General features: G+C 35.5%; 1 protein-coding gene across 1 annotated transcript in view; it reads left to right on the top strand.

Moving 5' to 3' along the window:
• Positions 1–26,666, top strand: part of AKAP6 (A-kinase anchoring protein 6) — a 404,455-nt gene that overhangs the window by 356,715 nt on the left and 21,074 nt on the right. Inside the window, exon 11 of the mRNA XM_004376527.2 lies at positions 7,831–8,046. Within this exon, the coding sequence (XP_004376584.1) occupies positions 7,831–8,046 (216 nt within the window). The remainder of the gene's footprint in view (positions 1–7,830; positions 8,047–26,666) is intronic.

The raw sequence follows: 26,666 nt of genomic DNA, 5'->3' as shown, positions 1-26,666 counted from the left end.
CCTTTCTGTCTCTTGGGCTAATACTTTCCTTGTGTCTTTGGTGTTCTTCATTCTCCTTTACTCCAGGTGGTTGGGACCAATTGATACATCTTAGATGGCCACTCGCTAGCTTTTAAGACCCCAGATGCCACTCACCAAAGTGGGATGCAGAAAATTTTCTTAATAAACTGTGTTATGCCAGTTGACCTAGATGTTTCCTGAAACCATGGTCCCCAGACCCCTGCCCCTGCTACTCTGTTCCTCGAAGTGTTTGGTTATATTCAGGAAGCTTCTTAGCTTTGGTTTAGTCCAATTGTGCTGACTTCCCCTGTAGTGTGTGTTGTCCTTCCCTGCACCTAAGATAATTCTTCTCTACTCTCTGGTTAATGACTACCCCTCTTCCCCTCTCCCCACCCTCGTAACCATCAAAGAGTTTTTCCTTCTGTGTTTAAACCTTTTCCTGAGTTCTTATAATAGTAGTCTTATACAATATTTGTCCTTTTGTGACTGACTGAATTCACTCAGCATAATGCCTTCCAGATTCTTCCATGTTATAAGATGTTTCAGGAATTCATCGTTGTTCTTTATCATTGTGTAGTATTCCATTGTGTGAATATACCATAATTTTTTATCCATTCATCTGTTGATGGGCACCTAGGTTGTTTCCATCTTTTTGCTATCATGATCAGTGCTGTAATGAACGTGGGTGTGCATATATCTATTTGTGTGATGGCTCTTATTTTTCTAGGATCTCTTCCAAGGAGTGAGATTGCTGGATCATATGGTACTTCTGTTTCTAGCTTTTTAAGGAAGCGCCAAATTGATTTCCAAAGTGGTTGTGCCATTTTACATTCCCACCAAGAGTGTATAAGGGTTCCAGTCTCTCCACAACCTCTCCAGCATTTATTATTTTGTGTTTTTTGGATTAATGCTAGCCTTGTTGGGATGAGATGATATCTCATTGTAGTTTTGATTTGCATTTCTCTAATGGCTAATGATTGTATGTGTTTCCCCATTTATCTGTTAGCTGCCTGAATGTCTTCTTCAGTGAAGTGCCTGTTCATATCCTTTGCCTATTTTTTAATTGGATTATTTGTCTTTTCGTTGTTGAGGTTTTGCAGTATCTTGTAGATTTTAGAGATTAGACGCTGATTGTATTTGTCATAGCCAAAATTTTTTCCTAGTCTGTAGGTTGTCTTTTTACTCTTTTGGTGAAGTCTTTTGATAAGCATAAGTGCCTGATTTTTAGGAGCTCTCAGTTATCTAGTTTCTTTTCTGGTATTTGTGCACTGTTATTTATGATTTGTAGTCTGTTTATGCTATGTATTAGGGCTCCTAGTGTTGTCCCTATTTTTTCTTCCATGATCTTTATCGTTTTAGGTTTTATATTTAGGTCTTTGATCTATTTTGAGATAGTTTTTGTGTATAGTATGAGGTATAGGTCTTGTTTCAGTTTTTTGCAGATGGATATCCAGTTATGCCATCACCATTTGTTAAAGAGACTGTCTTTTCCCCAATTAATGGAATTTGGGCTTTTGTCAAATATCAGCTGCTCATAAGTGGATGAATTTATGTCTGGATTCTGAATTCTGTTCCATTGGTTTATGTATCTGTTGTACCAGTACCAGGCGGGTTTTGACTACCTTGGTGGTATAATAGCTTCTAAAATCAGGTAGTGTGGGGCCTCCTACTTTGTTCTTCTTCTTCAGTAATGCTTTACTTCTCCAGGGTCTGTTGCCTTTCCATATGAAGTTGGTGATTGGTTTTTCCATCTCATTAAAAAATGCTGTTGGAATCTGGATCAGGATTGCATTGTATCTGTAGATCGCTTTGGGTAGAATTGACATTTTCACTATGTTGAGTCTTCCTATCCGTGAGCAAGGTATGTTTTTCTACTTATGCAGGTCTCTTTTGGTTTCTTGCAGTAGTGTCTTGTAGTCTTCATTGTATAGGTCTTTTACATCTCTAGTTAGATTTATTCCTAAGTATTTTATCTTCTTGGGGGCTATTGTAAATGGTATTGATTTAGTGATTTCCTCTTCAAAGTTCTCTTTGTCGGTGTAGAAGAATCCAACTGATTTTTGTATGTTTGTCTTGTATCCTGATACTTTGCTGAAATCTTCTATTAGTTCCAGTATTTTTCTTGTGGATTCTTTGGGGTTTTCTGTGTATAAGATCATATCATCTGCAAATAGAGATACTTTTACTTCTTCCCTACTAATTTGGATGCCCTTTATTTCTTTTTCTAGCCTAATTGCTCTGGCTAGCACCTCCAGCACAATGTTGAGTAAGAGTGGTGATAAAGCGCATCCTTGTCTGGTTCCCATTCTCAAGGGGAATGTTTTCAGACTCTCTCCATTTAGGCTATTGTTGGCTGTTGGCTTTGTATTCCATCAACATTCTTAATAATTACATTGAAAATTCTGGAGATGACCAAGCAAGTCCCAATAATATAAAAATATCACTGGTTGAAAAGATTTATTCGTTCATTCATTTTTTTAATTATTTGGTAATAATAAAACATCATTGATCACCAATGAGTGTGAACCTCAGGCTCTTGGCTACCAGACTGACTCCAGAATCTGAACTTATAATTTGTATTTTATACTACTCAAAAAAAATGTACTCAATTAGATTCACTCTATTATCTGAAGGCTACCTTCCTGTATTTCCTGTGGAGTTTCTTGGTGATACAGTTAACGTACTTGGTTGGTAACTGAAAGGTTGGAGGTTCTAGTTTACCCAGAGGTTCCTTGGAAGAAAGGCCTGGTGATCTATTTCTGAAAAATCAGCCATTGATAGTCCTGTGGAGCAGTTTTACTCTGACACACATGGGGTTGCCTCAATGACAACTGGTTTTTTACTGGTATCTCCTGTAGACTAGTGTTTTCAAACTTCATCATGCATTGAATCACCTAAGGCGCTTGTTAAAACATTTGTCACTGGGTTCTATCCCCAAAGTTCTTGATTGAGGAGATCTGAGGTGGTGCCAGAGAATTTGCTGGTGATGCTGTTGCTGCTTGGTCTGAGGACCACTACTCTAGGAAATCTGATCATAAGTCGCAGACAAAAGACAACTGCTCACTTCATGAAGTTAAAATGCTAAAATACAGAAAATATACGCACAAAAAACACAACTACCAAAAACATGAAAAAGTATAGGAAACTCTTACAAGGGAATTGAACTGTCCACTTGACACTATTTAAAATAGAAGTACTCACCTGTCTTTGTTCACTCTTCCTTTTTCTATGTTTCTTCACTTCAACTAGATTGAACGCAGGTACATATCATATATAGAGTTCTTACCCTCCCTAGTGTGCTTGCTATATAGTAGGCATATTCAATAAATGTTGTTAAATAGTTGACCAGTCATTATAAATAGTATAACTTCATAGAATAGTTTTCTTTTGATTTAACAAATCATCCTAAGTCCCACAACTTTGCCCATGTTGATCTAACTTATGATGTTAAGTTACCCTGCTGAATAACATTACATAAGCAATATAACTAGCTCTGCTTGACTTGGCTGCTAGGATACTCAGAGACAAGCTGCTTTGGAATTTCTCAGCTGGGTGTACTTGTTTTCTGTCTGCTTTTAAAATATTCTCAGTTTGGGTATTTTGTAAATATTCTTGTACTCCTCATCACTATTTTTCCTACTTGGTTCTTGCATTTTATTTCTTTTAAGAATACTTGATCTAATTGTAATTGTTCTTTTATTGTAAGCTTATTTACATCTTTTTATTAAAAGACACAATTGTTTAATATCAAGCATTTGTGTATACATGTATCCATTCTATGTAATATGGGTGTATATATACATATATTTAATATATAATGAAACATAAAGTTCCAGTATTGGAAGTCTCACCTTCATTGGTGTTAGACTGCAGCCAATGTCAGGAAAAATGTGTCACATTTGGCTCAGTAATATGAGTGGTTTAAAGGGTGGGGAAAAATGCCAGAGGAAGTCAGGAGAGCAAAAAAAAAAAAAAAAAGAAACCAGATAAACGAAAAACACCTCTTTGCATGACCTTGATGAATTGAAACTCATGTTGACAGTTTCTAAGTGTAAAATAAAAACTCTCAGCCTGTTGGTAATGCTCTTGTAATACAAGCAAAAAAGTATGTCTCCAGGGTTGAAGATTTGGTCACTGTCAAGAAAAATGACTTAGAAATTTTAATTTTATTTTTCTACACTTCTCATTTTTTATAGCAAATCTGCCTTTTTATTACCATGAGGAAACTGAGTACGAGTTTGAAAGCAAATAAATAAAACAGGTCATAGAAATCTAAAAGTAGCCCTCCTCTATCTATATCCTAACAACTGGATTCTGAAGTGATGCTAAGACAGCAACCTCCACACTAACAAAGGTAGCCCATGCGGGAAGAAATTGCCTACCTAAAGTTTACTAAATGATGAGGTTAACTAAATAGAAAAGCATTTGGAATCACTTCTTAGGTATATCGATAATTGATTCTGTTTTTCTTTCTTTCTAAATTTCCCTTTCCTCTTCTTGGAGCTTTGGTGGCACAGTGGTTAAGAGCTTTGTTGCTAACCAAAATGTCAGCAGTTTGAATCCGCCAGCTGCTCCTTGGAAATCATTTGGGGCAGTTCTACTCTGTATTATATGGCGGCTATGAGTCATAATCAACTCCACGACAATGGGTTTGGTTTCGGTTCCTCTTCTTGTTTTTACACTTTTCTGTGAAGGCAATATGATTATGCATGGAAACCAGTATGATATGCTTCAAATTTTTCAATAATGAAGGGCATTCTAAAGTTTTCTGTTCTCTATCTCCCTTTTTCAGCTGCTTCACTCTGTCACTCTCTCCAACCCCCTGGGCACTCCCACTGACTGCTCCAGAGTACTTGCTGGGCCTTCTCACTTCTTGTTCCTTCTTTCCTTGTAACCACTACCACCAGTTTGGGCCATCTTTTCTTGAAGATTTCACCTATTCCTCCAAAAGTGATTTGTACACACTTATGTTAGTGCCTACTTCTCTGCAGTATACTTGATACCGTAATTATTTGTGTAGTCCACCTCCAGTAGACTCCACTTCTTAAGGGAAGGAACGATAACTTGCTCCTTTTTGAAGTCTTCATGGCTAGCATATGGAAGGTACAATACAAATCTGAGGTGGTCAAGGAGACAGGGATAAGGTTGTCTTATTTCTTTGCCTTATTTATATTGCTTAGCCTGGGTTGCTCTTTAAAAATACTTTTCTCTTAAAAAGTAAGCTAAAAAGTAATTATAATAATTTACTCTTACGTAGTTTTATTTAACATTTCTCTACGTATAGTTTATCGTGTAAATACAATGTAAACCACTGATTCTAAGAAAGAATACCAGAAAGTCCACTGATTTTATTTAGTATATGTTTGTGATTAGAAATGAATATGTATATTTTAATGGTTGTCTTGGAAACTCATTTATTTAGGAGAATGGTATTTTATCAGTTATATCTCCTAGGTATAAAAAACTACTGAAAAGATGTTGCCCACGTAAAATTCCCAATCTTCTCCTCTTTTTGAAGAGCAACATTATTTCCCAAATGTGCGTATAGGATAAATTATTTATTCAGGATATAAGCCTTTTGGATATTTAAAATGAAAAAAAAATTACAGAACTGTGAAGATCTAAAAATCAGATATTGAGTGGTAACCATAATTTATTTCCCAGTTTTTAAACCACTATATCTATCTGAACTGACTCACATTAAGATGGGGGGGCAGGGTATCATCTGGATTTTTAAATACTGTGCATTCTGGATACTTACAAAAAAATTATGGCCAGTGATCTTCGTGAAATTTTCACCTAGCAACCTCAAGTGTCCTGTTTCAGAACTTTGAAACTCTTTGCAAATGTTACCTGATGTGACCTGTGCTAACTCCACAAGCACCTTTGTTGTCATCCATTGCATATTTTTATTTGCTTAAGAAACACTGGGGCTTTCTGTTGGCTTGAGAAATGCAGTTATTATTCTAGTCAACTCCAAAGAGAGTTTTGCAAGATCCAGTCCTATGGCATGGAAACATCTCTTAATTTTTCTAGCCCTTTTAATGTGTTAACAGCAAAACAAAACCAAAACCCCCACTGTTCATGGTCATAGGACTCATTTAAACCACTTTCAGTTGGCCATAAGATTATCTTGAAGTGTTTAATACTGGGCCAAGAATTGGCAAGTATTAAGTAGGCTTAATAGTTGGACCTGCGCAAGAGAGAAAATTGAAGGTTGTATATGTGTATGCATGTGTGTGTGTGGTGTGTGTGGTGTGTGTGTGTGTGCGTGTGTGTGGGGAGTGATTATAAGGATTGGAGGAGGAGATGGAAACATTGTCTGTTTCTTTAGTAGGCCCTCAAATTTTATCTTTGAATGTTGGGATCTTTGCTTATTCAGCATTGAACTAATGGATAGCATCAGTAAAGAAATGTGTCAGACCTGGTGTTATATCAGGAGTTATATAGGAAAATAGTAATGAACCCTAGGAAAATAAATAAGGATAAGTTCAGGAAACATAACTGAAAGTGCTGCACTGGTATAAATTGAATAATAAAATTCCTAGTCGTATTTTGCCATAAATAGAGGTTTGGGAATTTGTCATTCACCTTATTTAAAATTCAGAAATATTAAAGGTACAGGGTTCTCTCATTACAGAAATAATAGAATTCCAGCTATTACTCAGTTAGGGTCATAAATGGCGATAGCATGCATTATATCAGTAAGTGGAACATCTGTATAAAATGTCCACCTGCTGATCTACTACACCCACTCCTCGCGCATTCCAATGAACTGCACTTAATCATTTTAAGACTTCTTCTAATGAAGCCTTATCTGGATTAACATTTTAAGCACAAATACTTTTAGGCATTAAAACTCTTGCACTAAATGAAATTGCATTGTCTTGTTTACCCTTGTTGATTAACAAGCAATCTGTTAACTGTTAGAACAGTCCAATTGTGGCAGTAGAAAGAGATTAGTAATTCAGTGATGTTTGTGGATATAATCATCATTTCTCCTGAAGGCCTTGAATTAGAATATCACTTACACAATATCCGTAGGCAAAGAAAGGATATAATATTTTTAGACATGTGTACCCACTATTTTGCTCAAATTGTTCAGCTTAGGGTCACTGCAGCAATACAAATGCTTCTAAGGGCAAAATGTTATTTTGATGCATGAATATCTGTCGTAAATAGTGCGAATGTCTATTAAAAGAAGCACAGCAACCAGCAAATAGTGCAGTAATAATCCAGTATCTTAATTTCTCTTTTCAGAATATTATTGCTTTGTTAATCAAGCTTCCAAGAGAAATACTGCCCATCTTTTTTTTTTTTCCAGATAATAGATTTTATATATCAAAATTCTTTGCAATCTTATGAAACTTATTTCCAGTCAGTGGAAAACTGAACTTTATAGAAATAAAGTTTATAGAAGGAATATAGAAATGAATTTGAAAAAACTCCATTTTTTTTGGAGGACTTTTCTATATTTTGTGTTTTTTGTGACCTTGAATTAAAGCCTGTGTGCTTATTATCATATGACCTAAATGATTTACTTCATTAGATTATAAATTGTTAATTACTTAGGTGTCAAGGAAGAACCCTACATTTCAGAGGGAGAAATCACTGAAAAAGGGTGGAGGAATGGGATGCATTAAGTTCTTTTGCATAGTTGGGTATCTATAAAAGGCCTCTAATCTAAAGAAGACCCCAGGTCCTTTCTTGTTCTGTTGTTCCTAGCCGAGCAATCAGTACAGTTTAGGATTATGTTGGAAGAGGGTACTTCATCTTTGAGGGAACTGTGCCCTCTGAATGCTCATGGGTCGGTTCCTCCCTGTGTTGCAGTCCCTCTGCAATGAAATCAAGCAGCGACGTCGTGGAGTAGCCTCCATTCTGCGATTATGCCAGCATCTTCTGGATGACCGAGAGACCTGTAATCTGAACGCAGACCACCAGCCCATGCAGCTGATCATTGTAAATCTTGAAAGAAGATGGGAAGCCATTGTCATGCAAGCTGTCCAGTGGCAAACGCGGCTACAAAAGAAGTTGGGAAAGGAGTCTGTGAGTGATTTTTTTTTTTAAAGCATAATTATCTGTCACATTTCCCAGAAAGAAAAAATTCTTTCAGGGCTTAGTTTCCCTAACTAAAGGGGTAGCTATCTAAAACCATTAAGTGAAACTTTGTCATAACACAGAGATTTATTTGCCTTACTAATAAGATGCATGTTAGTGTATCGCATTGGCTTTTTAAAAAATCACATGGAAATTTTGCTTTACCTTACCACATTAAACCATTACTTCTTTTAATCATTCCTTCACCAACGATATTCATTAATCATACAATACCCCATAGATATTTTGCTAGAAGGTGTCTTAATACCGTCAGAGCATATGGAGCAATGTATATGTACTGCAAATACAGCAATGAAATAAAGCATACTGATTACTTTCCATTACATGATAAGACTTAACACTGTCCATTTGTACACAAGTCCTCCATTGTTCCTGCCTGTAGTGCATTGTGACAGCATGACATTGCTGAGAAGTGGCAAGATTCCTGTTGGAGTTTTAAGGCAACATTAAGGGGGGCGGAGGGGTGGGGAGAGTGATCCTTTTTAAGGAGTTCCCAAGTTGATTAAGTTCTAACTGTTGCTAGATGAAGAAAATACATGTGACTAGAAAGTTGTCTTGTTATAGTATAGATCGTATACTTGTCCAGTAAATACTTTCACCTCCTTAAGGGAATGAATTTATCAATAAAAAGATCACATACCCAAACTGACCTTGAGCTCAGTGTCTGTTAATTGAAGTTCTGATGCTCATGTTTTACTTACATAAACGAAATCCATCCATCCATCCACCCATACAATAGAAAGTTCTTTTATATATTTACATTGTCAGTTCTATCTCTTCAGAATCGAAAAACCAAATCTAAAAAATCTTGCCACTGAAAAACGGCTCCTCCTACTAATGCTAATTTTAACAAAGCTCTGCTATTTGCTATCTGGTGTGTTTGGCATTGAGGGTTGGGAACAGAAGGGACAATGAATCTGTAAGCTTTCTTGCTCGTTTTGCATCTGTAGCTGTGTTGAGTCCAGGGGTTGATTTTATCCTCATCAGTTCTGTTTAATTGTTTTAAGCTGAAGTTGTTAAATTTCATAAGACTTTCATTACCAGTAATCAGAGTCTATATAATTGGATGTCTTTTCTTGAAATGACCTGTTGTGAAGCTATTTAGCTGGAATAACCCCCACCCCCTTTGTATTTTATTTTGTTTGAGAGTGTTTGGAAGGTTATTTTTTCCTATAGTGTGAAACCTCTAAATGTAGTAGTAGCCATAATAAGATTTACACAAAAACCAACCGCAACTTAAGAAGTTCTGACATTTAGGAAGCACACAAGCTGCTTTGAAGGAGACAAAACTGGATTCCTATTGGGATTTATTTGAAATCAGATGATCAGGGATGCTGGACTAGATCTCTTCAGACTAGATGCAGACATTTTTATCCTGCTTCTGCAGTAAAGGTAAGCTTTAGCTTTGAGAAACCCTGAATGCTATAGAGGCAGATATAAATTACAGATACAGGAAAGTCTCTATTTTTCTTTGGATTGGCTGCTGAGTGTGTAGGTTATTTGGAATAATTAAGGTAGCAAATAAGGTCCTCTGGGACAAACAAGGTTGAAAATAACTGTCAGGAAAGGGATTGAAGAGTAGGGAGTAGCATTAATATAAGCAATGCAACAAGCACAGGATACATCCGTTGGAGATAGTCAGAGATATTTCTGTGTTTCGGATCTCTGTTGGTTGGGTAAAGAGTCCAACTTGCTTTGATAGACGGACTAGTATTTCACCAGTGTGGGAGGCTGCCTTGCATAGAATCAGAAGCCTCTAAGTGAACTGTTTCTTTATTGTATATTCTCACCCAAATCCCGTCCCCTGCTTGCGTGCAGAAACTTAGCTTTATTCACTGTTATCGGGGCCCTGGTGGCACAGTGGTTAAGTGTTTAGCTGCTAACCAAAAGTCAGCAGTTCGAACCCACCAGCCGCTGCTTGGAAACCCTATGGGGCAGTTCTACTCTGACCTATGAGTCGGAATCGACTCCACAACAATGGGTTTGGTTTTTGGTTTATATCCTCCGGGCCAGGATAATACTTGGCACACGGTAAGTGTTTGATAAATATTTGTCAAATGAATGAATACATCCTTTCGTTTAATAAATTTTGTTTCATTCTGATTTTGGTTTGGAGTTACTCTATCTATATTAATTCTAAATTTTTATATTCTCACAAAGCGTCTTTAAGTGGTATGTGTTTCTATAAGAATATTTCACCATAAGACCACCAAGAAGATGCCCTTTAACCTTTTTTTTTTGTTCAGTAGGGATAATGTTTCCAAGTTATAAAACATGATATGAAGTACCCTATGGTATGCTCTTCTTTTTTCAGAAGTCATTGCTGAAGGAAATTCTGTATGAGATGTTGGGTAAAGTAGTTCTAAAAATGTTGGCTGATTTTTGACATTTAGAATGAGAGGTTCTGCTTCTAGCTCTGTGTTATAGCATTTTCTTCTTGAGTCATTTTGGAAATAGCTTGTGCAGAAAGTGATACCTACTCATTCCATCCAGTGTTCCTCATTTTCAGTTTACATCTGTTTGTGTGATGATTTGATTACTGTTTGTCTTCTCCACTGGTCTGAAGCTCCAGGAGAGCAGTCATGCAGCCAGTTTCTGTTCACCGTTGCATTCCCAAACCCCACATAGTACCTAGAACTTAATAGGTTCTCCATAATATTTCTAAATAAGTGAGTTTTTTAAAGTGATGCTTTCTAGTAGTCACTGTTGGAGATTCAGGGGTGAATATATTTTTGTCCTTAAAAAATTTAGTTAGATAAGACAAATATGAAATAACCATAATAGTGGGTAATATTCAGAGATAATTGCTGACTTAAAACTTACAGTTAATAGTGACGAAAATATGGAAAATCTTTCCATAATATTGAGAAAAATTCAGCTAAGTGTATAAATGTAATTAAATAAGATTCCCTATATAAAAACTCAAAATTATCTCTAACTAGGTAAATAATGAATATATTTATCTCTTTTTAAAATTTGAAAGAAAGCAAGACAATTTGCATTAAATTTCAGGAGGTGAAACAGACAGAGCCCGAAGCATCTTTCTTCCCTTTCATCGATATTTGAAATTGCATAATTATTTGACGCTATATTTTGTTGTTCCCACATTCAAGCTCTTTGTCCAGACTTATTTATATTCCTTTGTGTTACCTGTAACATCAATCTCTGTCTATAATTTTCAAACTTTAATTTTAATTTTCACTGGAATCACAAGTTTTTGCTTACTCCTTGTCTCCTGCCTTCTTTGAGAGGCAAAGAAGCTTGAACCTCTGTTCCTTTGGCTCTTCTCTGTGTTAGGTCTCACATGTTTGCTGACAATTCCTGTATTATAATCTTAAACTACCCCATCTGCCAAAATAGCATTCTGAATTTATGATATAATTATTATAGAGAACCTGGGTTTTTGTTATTTTTATCAGCTTAAATTTCACTTCCTGTAATACAAGCAAGTGAAAATTTATGAGACAATCCATAGTAACAACAATAATCCCTAATAATAATCTATAAATCCACTCAGAATAGTGTCTCTTAATCCTTTGTGGAGAGGAGATAACTCTTTGATGAAATCTATGGACCTACTTCTTCTAAAATACATAGGCAGACTTCCACCATCACCCTAGACAGAGTAAGGAATGACATTTATCCTCCCACCTGAAATGATTAAAAACTGAATAAAATGTAATAAACCACAGCTTTCAAGACATTGAACACCAGGCAACAAAGAGATGGGAAACAAGTGAAGTAACAACTATGATTACCCATTTTTCTGCCTGAAGTAAATTTCCAGGTCACAGTACACAAAGGAGAAATCCATTCAGAGGCTGGCAGTCTCCCCGAGTTGAGGAGACAGGGCTGGGAGTCTGGGGAAGCCAAGTGGCATGGTTTGCTAGAAGACAGTACTAGAGAGGAGAGAGCTTCAAAGAGAAAGAGAGAGAGAGCTTGGGAGATATGCAGAGGGACCCTCTCAAGTCATCAACAGAAACAACCACCCAAAAAGATTAGAGGAAACAATCCTTGGAGCTCACACAGGGCTAGGATTATTTCCCTATCCCACCAGTCATGGTGGAAAAACTTATAATTCATAGAGCATGGGATAGAGTACTAAGAAGGGTTTTGCCTCAGTTGTTGTTGTTAGGTGCTGTCGAGTTGGTCCCGACTCATCACAACCCTATGTACAGAAGAACGAAACAATGCCGGGTCCTGCACCATCCTCACAATCGTTGTTATGCTTGAGCCCATCGTTGCAGCCACTGTGTCAGTCCATCTCGTTGCGGGTCTTCCTCTTTTCCAATGACCAAGCATGATGTCCTTCTCCAGGGGCTGGTCTCTCCTGATAACATGTCCAAAGTATGTGAGACAAAATCTTGCCATCCTTGCTTCTAATGAGCATTCTGGCTGTATTTATTCCAAAATGATTTGTTCATTCTTCTGGCAGTCCATGGTATATTCAATATTCTTCTCCAACACCATAATTCAAAAGCATCAATTCTTCTATCGTCCTTATTCCTTGTCCAGCTTTCACATGCATCTGAGATGACTGAGAACACCTTCAAGTGATATCTTTGCTTTTTAACACTTTAAAGAGATCTTTTGCAGCATATTTGCCCACTGTAACCTGTTGTCTGATTTCTTGACTGCTGCTTCCATGGATGTTGATTGTGGATCCTAGTCAAATGAAATCCTTTACAACTTCAACCTTTTCTCCGTATATCATGATGTTGCTTATTGGTCCAGTTGTGAAGATTTTTGTTTTCTCTATGTTGAGGTATAATCCATACTGAAGGCTGTAGTCTTTGATCTTCATCAGTAAATGCTTCAAGTCCTCTTCACTTTCAGCAAGCAAAGTTGTGTCATATCTGCATAATGCAGCTTGTTAATGAGCCTTCCTCTAATCCTGATGCTCGTTCTTCTTCATATAGTCCAGCTTCCGGGATTACTTGCTCAGCATACAGATTGAATAAGTATGGTGAAAGGATACAACCCTGACGCACACCTTTCTTGTCTTTAAACCATGCAGTATCCCCTTGTTCTTTTCGAATGACTGCTTCTTTGTCTAACTACAGGTTCCTCATGAGCGCAATTAAGTGTTCTGGAATTCCTGTTCTTCACAATATTATCCTTAATTTGTTATGATCCACACAGTCAAATGCCTTTGCATAGTCAATAAAACACAGGTAAACATCTTTCTGGTATTCTCTGTTTTCAGCCATGATCCATCTAACGTCAGCAATAATATCTCTTGTTCTACATCCTCTTCTGAATCTGGCTTGAATTTCTGGCAATTCCCTGTTGATGTACGACTACAACTACTTTTGAATAATCTTCAGTAAAATTTTACTTATGTATGATATTAATGATAGTGTTTGATAATTTCCTCATTCTGCTGGATCACTTTTCTTTGGAATGGGTACAAATATGGTTCTCTCCCAGTCGGTTGGCCAGGTAGCTGGCTTCCAAATTTCTTGGCATAGATGAGTGAGTGCTTCCAGTGCTGCATCCATTTTTTGAAATACCTCGGTTAGTATTCTGTCAATTCCTGGAGCCTTGTTTTTCGCCAATGCCTTCAGTGCAGCTTGGACCTCTTCCTTCAGTACCATAGGTTCTAGATCATATGCTACATCCTGAAATGATTGAATGTTGGCCAATTCTTTTTGGTACAGTAACTCTGTGTATTCCTTCTATGTTCTTCTTGCCTCAGTAGTGGAACAAAATTAGACCTAGACGAAATGCTGTTCTAGTTCCACCCAAAAAAGCTTAAAAGCAAGATCTGAATGGATCAAACTGTTTCCAAGTAATTTAACTACATCACAGTACAAAACTGAAGAATATTTATAGGAATACCCAACACCCAACAAGGTAAAATTTACAGTGTCTGACATCCAATTAAGTTACCAGACATGAAAAGAAGCAGGAAAATTGTTGTCATATGTTATTGCTACTTACCATCGAATCAATTCTGACTCATTGTGACCCCATATGTGCAGAGTGGAACTACTCCATAGGGTTTTCAAAGCTGTGGCTTTTCGAAGCAGATCACCAGGCCCGTCTTCCAAACTGCTTCTAGGTAGGTTTGATCTGCGAACCTTTCAACTAGTAGCCGAGCACTCAACCATTTGTGCCAGCCAGGTAATGAGGCAAATCAATCAGTACAAGTAGATCCAAAAAGATACAGACTGTAGAATTAGTATACAAGGACATAAAAATAGTTATTATAGCTGTATTCCATATGCTCAAGAATCTAGGAAAAATATTGAGCACGTTAAAAGAGACATTGAGCATGTGTGTGTGTGCATAGCATATATGTATGTATAAATAAAATGTGTGTGTATATGTATATAAAATCAAACTTCTAAAGATAAAAGCTACTGTAACTGAGATAAAAAATACACAGGATGGTATTGAAGTTAATTAGACATTGCAGAAGAAACAGTTCATAAACCTGGAGACTTAGCAATAGAAACTGTCCAAAATGAAACATCAAGAAAAACCTGAAAACAAACCAACAAACAAACCCAAACTCAAACCCAAAACTAACACATAAACAGAGTATCACTGAGCTGTGAGATAACATCAAACAATTTATTGTACATATAGTTGGAATCCCTAAAAGGGAGGAGGCAAGGGCAAAAGATTTTTGAAGAAATAATGACCAAAATTTTTCCAAAGTCAGTGAAAACTATAAACCCAAAGATCCAAGAACTTCAACAAATACCAAGCACAATCAACATGAAGAAAACTACACCCAGTCATATCATAATCAAATTGATTAAAACCAATCTTCAAAGCACTCAGAGAAAAAGATATATTACATACAGAAGAGCAACAGTAAGCTCTTTTCAGAAACAATGCAAGTCAGAAGACAGTGGAACAATATCTTTAAAGTATGGGAAGAAATTAACCCAGAGTTCTCTACACAGAGAAACTATCAGTCAAAAAAGGAAGACAAAAGTAAAGAGTTTTCAGACAACGAAAGCTGAAAAAATTCCTCACTAGTGGAACTGCACTACAAGAAATATTCGTAGAAGTCCTGGCAAAAAGAAGATACCAGATGGAAACCTGGATCTACACAAAGAAATGAAGAATACTACAAATTCTAATTATGTGGGTATATATAAAGATTTTTATATTATTATTTAAATATCTTTAAAAATAATAGACCATTTAATGCAGACAGTAACAATGTATTGTAAGCTTTATAACATGTAGAAGTAAAAGGTATGATAATAATATCACAAAGGTGGAGAAGGGAGAAATATAAGTATACTGCTGTATAGTTCTTATACTGTGTGAGGTGGTATAATATTACTTAAGGTAGACTGTGATAAGATAAAATATATGCTATAAACCTTAAAAAGTATATTAAAAAGTTATAATAGACCAACAAGGGTAATGAAATAGAATTATAATTAAAAAAAAAAGCACTTAAAAAAAAGAGGTGAAAAGAACAGATGGAACAAATAGGAAACAGATAACAAGATAGTAGATTTAAACAAACTGAATCAATAATCCTATTAAATGTAAATGGAGTAAAATCCTCAATGAAAAGGCAGTAATTGCCTCATTGGATAAAAAAAGCCAGACTGAACTATATGTTGCCTGCAAGAAACCCACTTTAAATCTGAAGACATAAATGGTTAAAAGTTAAAAGATGAAAAATATATATCAAACTAACACTAATCAAACAAGCTCTGTAATATCTATATTAATGTCAAACAAATTATATTTCAGATCAAAGAATATTACAAGATGTAAAGAGGTTCATTTCTTAATGATAAAGATGCCAATTCATCAAGGGGCATAACAATAGTAAAAGTTTATGTGCTAATAACAGAGCTTCCAAATACATGAAACAAAAACTGATATGACTATAAAGAGACAAGACAAATACACAGCTATAGGCAGATATTCCAACAGCCTTTTCTCAATAACTGATAGGACAAGTAGACAGAAAATCTGTAAGACTATAGAAGACTTAGTCAACACTATCAATCAGCTTCATCTAATTGACATTTAAAGTACTTATCCGAAAAGAACAGAATATACATCCTTTCAAGTGTGCACAGAACATTTACCAGTTTCAGCTCTTTTCTGGACCGTGAAACAAGTCTCAAATTACAAAGGATTCAATCATACAATGTATGTTCTCGGGTCATAATCAAATTAGTTTAGAAATGAATGACTGAAATATATTGGAAAAATTCTCAGATATATATAAGCTAAATAACAAGCTTCTAAACAAACCACCTGAGTGGTACAAACAGTTTATATGCTTGGCTACTAACTGAAAAGTTAGAGGTTTGAGTCTACCCAGAGGTGCCTCAGAAGAAAGGCCTGGCAATCTATTTCTAAAAAAGTCAACCATTAAAAATCCTGTGGAGCACAGTTCTCCTCTGACACACACGAGGTTGCCGTGAGTTTGAACTGATTCAAATGCATCTGGTTTTCGAGTTAAAGAAGAAATGAAAAGGGAAATTAGGATGTGTTCTGAACTTAACAGAAATGAAGAGTACATCAAAATTTGTGGGATGCCACTAAAACAGGGACCTTAGATTCCAGCTTATGAAACTAGAAAAAGAAAAACAAACCCAACGTAAGCAGAAGAAAGGAAATGATAAAGATCAGAGCAGATCAATGAAATAGAAAACAGAAAAACAATAGAGAAAATCAATGAAATGAAAAGCTTTTTTTTTTTTTTTAAGATCAGTGAAACTGATCCCTTGCCAGACTGATCAGGCAAAAAAGAGAGGTGAAGAAACTACTAATATCAGGAATAAGAGACAGAAGTCATTTCAGGTTCTCCAGATATTAAAAGAATATAAAGGGAATATTATGAATATTTTTATGCCATTAAATTCAACTGTTTAGATAAAATGGACAAATTCCTTAAAAGACACAAACTAACAACATTCACTCAAGAGAAGTACATAACCTGAATAGTCCCAAATCTATTAAGGAAATTAAATCATTAGTTAAAAAGAAGATGGATTTGGGCTAATGTATGAACTGGTCAGCCACTAACAGCTAATTGACTCTTTTCAAACATTTCCTCTATGTTCTTGGGGTTTCTTTCTTCTTACCACATGCTTCATAGAAACATCTGACTTTTGGGGGATTTTTCTTAACAAAAATCAAATATCATTTTTCAAATGCCATCTCAACAAACCTCTCTGTACCTCTCCAGAGGTTCAGTCTAGTATAGATAGATTCCCTCAGAGGAATCCACAAATTTGCTAACGTAAGGTGAAGTTGTCATACATTGTGAGGAAATGTGTTTCTGAGTTTAATACATGTTTGTTTTCTTTCTTTCTTTGTTTGATTGGCAAAGATTCCTCTAAAAGTTTAAGTGGTACATTGTAAGTGTCAGTCACCAGGAAGATGGGGCTGTTGTATAATTTGCTCTCATTACTGAGCATGTAATATAGGCACTGTGTTACTATTTTACTATATTGTGTAATTTAATCTTCATAACAACTGCAGATGAAAAAACTAAATTTTGAAAGCTTAAGTAAATTGCGCTAGGTCATACAGGTAGTAGATGGAAGAAGGTGGAGGAACCAAGATTTGAACCCAGGTGTATCAAACTACAAGTCAGAATCAACTCGATGGCTTACAACAACAACAACAACAACATATCTGATTCCAAGGCCTTGGGCTCTTAGCTCATAAAGGATTTATTGATACAGTTACTCATATCTGTCCCCTACTTTGGTTGGCTATCATATTCTCTATTAATGATTTTTATTCTTATTATTCCTTTTTATCAGAAGCTTCTTGAAATTCCTTTTCGAATTAAATACAAGAAGAATCATATAAGTAAATGACAGCACAATTGTTTCTGTTAACATACTATTTTCTATTAGTTGGTCAGTCCTAAGATCTTTTACATCACCTGTTAAAGATCTGAAGGAGCCTGGTGGTTGGTGCAGTGGTTAAGTGCTTGGCTGCTAAGCAAAAGGTTAGTGATTCAAACCCAACAGTCACTCTTGGTGAAAGATGTGGCAGCCTGCTTCTGTAAAGATTTACAGCCTTGGAAACCCTATGGGGCAGTTCTACTCTGTCCTGTAGGATCACTATGAATAGGAATTGACTCAATGGCGATGAGTTTTTTGCTGGTTAAAAATCTGAAGACTCTGATTGGATTTAGTTAGAGAACACCATTTGGAAGTTAATCCAATGGTACCCTTTATTCTCACTCATTGACTGCTATGTAAAGAAAGAGTTGGATTCATCAGAACAAATACATGGAGGATATTAAATGTGGGGCTGATTTTAAGAAATTTTAAACAGTGAGAGATCACTGAATAAAAAAAACTTGAGAAATGTTTCTTTTGAATAACCGAAATAAAAAAATTGAAGTTTGAATAAAATAGTTTGAATAATTGAATAAAAATTGGTTTCAATTATAACATTTATTTTTATGAATGAAATGATTATAATGTCCTCATATATCACTACTCAATATATTTATTTTTTTACTCCCGAGTAAAAGTAACAAAATAAGTTATATGTAAAACTCTCTTGAGTTTCCTGTTGCAATGTTCTTGAACCCAAAGATAAAAATGAAGGGAAAAATTAGTTGGAAAAGTACTTTTCATAGTGTTGCGAATGTAAGGCTGTTTGGGTATTGATTTGGGAATGAAATCTGGGATTCTGCCATAAATATCTCTGCTCTACCAATATGTAAAAGATCTTTGTACAGTACAACTCCTTTCTCTCATAACTTTCCCAATTCAGATTATTCTGTCATCTGCAGCATATGAACAAATGTGCCTATTTAGAAATGATCAAACTAAATCAAGACATAAAGTAATAAGTAAAATGGCGGAAAGTTTTGTTTCACTTTCATAAATCCACAAATGTGGTTTCCTTTAAAAAGAAAAGCTTTTAAAGACACAGGATCATACTCAGAAAATGAAATTGGTTTGACAATGTCCCCAGAAAATGTCCTAATTCACTCCTAGATTCTCGAGGAGAAATGCCCATTTATACTGACTTTGGACACCACTGGTATTGAATGGATGGATCAAGGGAAACAACAATGCATAGAATAATTCTATACAATGAGGAATTGTCCCACAAATACCAGTAGTATCCCCATTGGGAAACACTTTATGCTACAACCATTTTAGAGTGCTCTTACCTTCATGTTTATGCTGAGGACTTATCTCTGGACATGCAAAATACTATTATGCAGCAAAATACCTCTATAAAGTACCCAGTACAGTTCTGCTTAGCCTTTTGGAAACCCAAACCTTTATCTGAACAGCAATAACTTTTGTCTTTCCTATTTTACACCTGCTTCTGTTTGTTCACCTAACCTACCATATAAGGCCTCTAAATGGTCCCATCACTATTTTCTTAGTTAAGGAGGAGTAGTTATAAGGTCTCTATGAGCCAGAATGGACTCATTGGCAATGAGTTTAGTTATTTTTTGCTTTTTGGTTTGTTTGTTTGTCTTTAGTTATGAGTAGCAAATAAATCATTCTTGGACGAACAAATGTTTTAAGCAGAAATAATCTGGATTGCATTAAGATACCTTTATTTCAGGAATTTTACCTCTGAATCCTTAGTGATATCAGGGTTTTAGGTTTTTGTTCTTAAGAAAAAATACTTTTTTTTCCCTCTGCCCTTCCACTCCAAAGCTCTAGCATTGAAAATAAAAACCTGTGTCCAGAAAACCCCTGCATTTATTGGCCTCGAAAGTATGCAACACATCTAACCACATAATTGAAAATAATAAGGCCACGATAAATGGGATGGCCCCAGGGTAAAACACCCAAGGGATTCAATTGGTGTCACTTTGCATCAATGTCCATGCATCATGGTAATTGAGGTAACATAACCAATTACCACATTTTAATTAGAGTTCTAAGAACTTGAGAAAATTTGCAATGATGAGACAGCTCACTTAAAAAAAAAAAAAAAGAATGAAAGAAAAGGAGAAAAACCCTACATATCACATTACCCAAGCTGGTTTCTTTCAAGCAGGGGTTACATAAAATGTTTTGTGAGTCTTCTTTATTTCCTTTTCTGTCAATCTAATTTATTCTTTGGTGGTGCATTTTGAGAAAACAAGAAATTTAAAATGCTATTTTTGTGGCTAAGGTGATAGCATTCTAACTCTCAACTGACTGATGATTTTAGGAGATTTGGACCAAAGAAATTCTGTAGAATGCTATCTTGGCTTATAATTTCATTTCCCATCTAAATTTTTCTCACCATCGTTTTAAGTCAGTGACTGTAGACAGTGACATTATTAAATTACATACTTTTCTGCTTCTGCTTGCTACACAAAAATAGACCTAAATTCCATCTCCCTGCCAAAAAAAAATTAAAAGCAGAAAAGAATTACAGCATTTAGAAAATAATTTTGACTTGTGGCAATTATTTTTATAAGGCTAGAGTTTAAGTGAAAAACCTCCTGTAAAATTTTAGTGCTGCTACATAATCAAGTAATTATGTAATTACTTGTACTTCATTACTTAGAAGAGAGATGGTTGTTAAAAAATCTTTATACATGTCAAAAACAGTTCTCTAGAGTATTTCTATCGAAGCTTCAAATACTAAAAAGCTCATTTAAAAGTGATCTCCAATAAATTTATTTTTCTTTCCAACATTCCTTGCCATTTTTCTTCAAGTATATGAAAGTGCGTTATATGGATAGCTACATGACCCCTTCCTGTTTCCACTTATAGTAGCCAAAAAAGAAAAAAGAAAGAAAAGACAAAAAGAAGTGATTTTAAACACATTTCAAGGATTTGAAGTTAAAGATAATACACAGACAGATGGATATTCAAGGGAAATTGAGGAACTTCCTTCCTTGAGTATTTCAGATAGAATGTAGTGACTAAGAGCTTGAACCAGACTCTGTCAATTAATAGCTGTGTAATCATGTTAAATTATTTAACCCCTCTATGCCTCAGTTTCCTCATCTGTAAGATGACAGTAATAATAATACCTATCTTATAAGTTATGAGAGCATTAAATTGAATTAATATGTGAAAAGTACTTCAAACATCTGCCACACACACAATAAGTGGTAACTGCTATTATTATTTATGTTATTGCAGGGACAAAGTCTTATTTTCTTTGTAGTTACCTAGAAATTAGTACATTGCCTGGCATAGTAGGTAATTAATTTTTTTTAATAAACAAATTAACAAATGACAGAGGAGTGAGTAGATGAGGAAATCCTGTCTTAAGTGATCGAGTCCATGGTCGATGTAATCACCCATCTTTATCCTCATTTCTAGCCAGAATGGGATAAAGCTAAACCAGATGAATTTCTCTTGAAGCTTTTTCTTTGACTCATATGTTATTTAGAGTGTGTTGTTTAATCACCAAATATTTGAGGGTTTTCCGGCTATCTTTCCATTATTGATTTCCAGTTTAATTCCATTGTGGTCCAGTAACATATTTTGTATGATTTCTATTCTTTTAAATCTGTTAAGGTGTGTTTTATGGCCTATAATGTGGTCTGTTTTGGTGAATGTTCCATGTGAACTTGAGAAGAACATGTATTCTGCAGTTGTTGAATGGGATAGATATTCTCTAAATGACAATTAGATCAAGTTAATGGTCAGTATTGTTCAGGTCAACTCTATCCTTACTGATTTTCTTGCCTGCTTAAGCTATCAATTAGTGAAAGAGGAGTACTAAAATATCCGACTATAATAATAGGTTTGCTGTTTCTCCTTGCAGTTCTATCAGTTTTTGCCTTACCCATTTTGATACTCTTTTGTTAGGGGTATACACATTCAGGACCGTTATGTCTTCTTAGAGAATTGATCCCTTTACTATTATGTAATATACCTTTTTATCCTTCATAATTTTTCCTTGTTCTGAAGTCCACTTTCTCTGAAATTAATATAACTGTTTCAGCTTTCTTTCAATTAGTCTTAGAATAGTATATCTTTCTCCATACTTTTACTTTTAACCTATTTGAGTTTTTATATTCAAAGTAGATTTCTAATAGACAACATATACTTAGGTCATATTCTTTTATCTACTCTGATAATCTCTATCTTTTTAATTCATGTATTTATACCATTTACATTTAAAGTGATTATTAATATAGTTGGATTAATCTCTCTCATGTTTTTAACTATTTTCTATTCATTGCATTTGTTCTTTATTTCTCCCTTCCCCCCTTCTCTGGGGTTAACTGAGCATTTTATATTATTCTATTTTAGCTCCTCTCTTACCTTAGTGCATCAATTATACTTCTTTCTAAAAAATTTTAGTGGTTGCCCTAAAGTTCACAATATACATTTTTAATTAATATAAGTATGCCTTCATATAACACTGTACCTCTTCACTGGTAGTATAGGTAACTTATAACTGATTATTCTTTATTTTTGCAATCTATTATAACATTGCTATCGTTCATTTCATTTATCCATATGGTATAATCACTCAATACATTGTTACTATCATTACTTTAAACAAACATTCATCTTTTAGATTAAGAATAAGAAAATTAAAAGATTTTATTTTCCCTTTATTTTTTTCCTTCTTGAGGAGTATTCTTTTTATTATGTAGATTCAGGTTTCTGGCCTGTATCATTTTCCCTCTTTCTGAAGAACTTCTTTTAATACTTTTTGCAAGGCAGGTCTAATGGCAATGAATTTCCTCAGTTTTTGTTTGTCTGAGGAGGTCTTTGTTTCTATTTCACTTTTGAGGTAGAATTTTGCTACATGTGGAATTATAGGTTGGTGTTTTCTTGCTTTCAAAATTTTAAATATTTCACTCCACTTTCTTCTTGCTTATATGGTTTCTGAAGAGAAATCTATGATAATTTTTATCCTTGTTCCTCTATAGTTAAGGTATTTTTTATTCTAGTTTCCTTGAAGATTTTCTACACCTTTGGTTTTCTGCAATTTGAATATGATATGCCTAGGTGTAGATTTTTTTTTTAATCCTGTTTGGTGTGTTCTGAGCTTCCTGGATCTGTGATTTGTTATCTATCATTAATTTTGGAAAATTCCCAGCCTTTATTACTTCAGATATTTCTTCTGTTCCATTCTCTCCTTCTTCTATTTCTAGTATTCCAATTATGCAGTTGTCCCACAGCTCTTTGATGTTCTACTTTGTTTTGTTTTTAATTTTCTTTTCTTTTCCTCTTTGCATTTCACTTTGGGAATTTTCTGTTGACCTATCTTTGGGCTCAATGATTCTTTTCGTGGACATATCCAGTCTCTGATAAGCCCATCTAAGACATTCTTCACTTCTTTTACAGTATTTTTATTTCTAGCATTCTTTTTGGTTCATTCTTAGAGTTTCCATTTCTGTGCTTACATTACCCATAGGTTCTTGCACATTGTCTGCCTGTTCCTTTAGAGCGCTTACCATATTAATCATAGTTATTTTTAATAGTCTATCCGATAATTCCAAAATCCATGTCATATCTAATTCTTGTTCTGATGCTTTGTCTCTCCAGACTGTTTTTTCTTGCTTTTTAGCATACCTCATAATTTTTTTTTTTTTTTTGTTAAAAGCTGAATATGATGTACCAGGTAATAGGAACTGAGGTAAATAGTTCTTTACTGTGAGGTTTTATGTTTGTCTGGCCAGGAGTTGAGCTATGTTTGTTTGCTGTAGCTGTAGTTGGCAGAACTTCAAATTCCCCTAGTGTCCTTGTTTTTGTCTCCCCTGTTGTCTTTGGGATAGCCTAATAATTTCTCCTCAAATAGAGTCTGTATCTTGCAGCTCTTTCAGTTATGAACCACTGTTATTATGATCTGCACCTTGCTGGTGTGGTGGTAAAGACTGGGGATGGAGGAGGAGCAAGGGGAAGCATTCTATAATCTTATGAGTCACTCTCAGTCTTTTAATGGACCTGTGTCCCTGGGCTGTGACCTTCCCAAGTGTTTCTTAGTTCTTCCCACCTTAGATGAGGCTGAAGGGCTAAAGGAGACTAGAGTGGGAGAAATGCCCATTCCCCAGGTGAGATAAGGTCCTGGGAAAGTCTTTTTCCCTGGAGAGCAGGCCTTTGTTATGGAGAGCTGTGACCTTCCCAAGTGTTTCTTAGTTCTTCCCACCTTAGATGAGGCTGAAAGACTAGAGGAGACTAGAGTGGGAGAAATGCCCATGCCCCAGGTGAGATAAGGTCCTGGTAAAGTCTTTTTCTCTGGAGAGCAGGCCTTTGTTATGGAGAACACTTTAAGGGTATTTCACAATGATTACTCTTCCACTCCCCCTGCCAAAATGGTAAGGGGATTTTTCTTGGCTATTCCCCAAGAAAACCTGGTGGGGGTTCCTGGAGGTAAAATACATGAAAGTATTCGGGGTCCCCCTAAAACTACAGTCCTCAGGAATTTCTCACTCTCAGGCTTATCCACACTTGAGACAATTCAATTTATTAAAATTACTATTTAAGTGTTCCTATCAGTTTTTGACTCAAGTGGATTCCACTCCAGATAAGCAGATCTCAGATGTGACTCTGGATATACCTGTCTCCAGATTTCATGTAACAGTTTGCCCTGCAACCGTAGTTCTCTGATAAGTCCAAGAAAAGTCATTGGTTTTTAGTTTGTTCAGCTTTTTCTTGCTTTAAGGATAGGAGTGATGACTTCCAAGTTCTTTATCTGCCGGAACTGAAATCCTACGTCCCCAGTATTGGTTGAAATGAAGGGTTCTGACCCAGGCTAGGGATCCAGAGACCAACATTGGGTATAGTAGAGGAGTAAACCTGATCTAAGACTGCAGGATGTAAATCCAGAGACACCCAAGAGGCAGAATCCAGCACCAAGCAGAACTAAGAATCCAATAACCCATTAATGTGAAGCATCAGTCCAAAAGGGCCAGGCCGAGGGGTTGAAATTCAGACTGAAGCAGAGGGGCTGCAGACACAGAGAGCAGGAGGACAATTCCCTAAAGAGTGAAGACTCTTTTTAGTAGGGGGCTGAAGAAATGGCTCTGTTAATGATGCAAGTCAATTTAGACTAGAATATAGGCTCCCATTTCCCTTAGTAATTTTAGTGTGAAAAAATTGAAGAAATGTCCCTCTCTCCTTTTCATTCACACTATCCTAACTGTAGTTCAAACTCCTTATTGTCATGGGCCTGATAGCTAGAATATACCCCTTGCTTATTTCCAGGTACCTCCTCCAGCCTGCCCAGTATACCATTGTATGGCTTAAATGACTGAAATGCTGTTGTGATTATGTTACCCCACTGAGTAAGGATATGTTAATGGCTCCATTTTGCTTGTTTGTGATCGTCAGAGTTCTTAACCTTTCAAGCCTCCATAGGCTGCCCTCACTCTGTCTATATAAACCCTTTATTCCACTAATAATCTTTCTATCTGGTTAGTCCTAAATATCCAAAGGATGGCCAAAGGATATGACCAAAATAATAAATACTAATGGTTAATAAGCCTATGAATAAATATTCACTCTAAATAGTAGTAAAAGAAATGCAAAATTACACAGCTTGTCGGCTATTATTTTTTTACTTATCAAATAGGGGTAAATTAATAACAAATCCCAGCATTAGAGAGGTGAGAGTAGATTGCAAATGGGTACAATATTCAGCTGTTTATATGTATCCTTAGAAGTATTCACATTCTTTTGCCTAGTATTTATCCTTATCAGAATTTACCCTCAGAAAATAATCTTGGGTATGCATATGAAAGTGATAATCACTCTTTTATTTAGAAAACCAAAAATAATTGGAAACAAGATGAATTTCCAACAACATAGGAGTTTTAAGTAAACTTTTAAATAAATTGATGGAACGTATAAAACCATTAAGATCAGTTTTTCAGGAATATTTTATGAATTTGAAAATATCTATGATACAATGTAGCATGGAAAATAGGCTATCTGTATAATGCTGCTCAAGTAATATATGTATAATTATGGTTGTGATTTTGTAATGTGTATATGTATGTGTAAGGTATTAAATTTGATATTTACAGGGGTTGTGTCTGGGTTATTAAGGGTGATTTTTATTTTCTTCTTTCTATTTTGCTAAAATTTCTACAGTGAAAGGCATTATCTTGTAGAAGGAAAGTTCTTCTAAAAATCCTGCCTACCCCTCAGAGTTCAGCTCAAATAATTCCTCTTCCCATATTTCTCTCTGACTCCTCTTGTCTGTATTAACCTTTCCAGTTTCTCTGTTCATCCTCCTCTTCAAGTCTGGATGCTCTTCTTTTCATCCTTTTCTTTATCTCTAGGCAATCTCACCCCTACCCAGAGATTCAATAACTACTCCTCTGAGCTCCCCTGAGATCTCTCCAAGACATTTCAAACTCAGTTTTCCAAAACAAAACCACATATTCCCTGAGAAACTGATCCTTCTCCAATATTCTGGATCTCAATGAAAGAAACCATAATCTCTAGCTGTACGGAGCCAAAAAACGGGTCATTTATTTTCTTCCAAATGTTATTTATTTTGTTTCTGTTGTTGTTGTTGAGACTATACACAGCAAAACATACACCAATTAAAGAGCTTCGACATCTACAGTTTAGTGACATTGATTACATTCTTTGAGTTGTACAACCATTCTCAGCCTTCTTTTCTGAGTTGTTCCTCCCTCATAAACT

This window comes from Trichechus manatus, unplaced genomic scaffold (genome assembly GCF_000243295.1).
Source record: "Trichechus manatus latirostris isolate Lorelei unplaced genomic scaffold, TriManLat1.0 scaffold00043, whole genome shotgun sequence".
Lineage (NCBI taxonomy): Eukaryota > Metazoa > Chordata > Mammalia > Sirenia > Trichechidae > Trichechus > Trichechus manatus.
The sequence above is the reverse complement of the archived record's forward strand: the minus strand, read 5'-3'. Positions and strand labels throughout refer to the sequence as shown.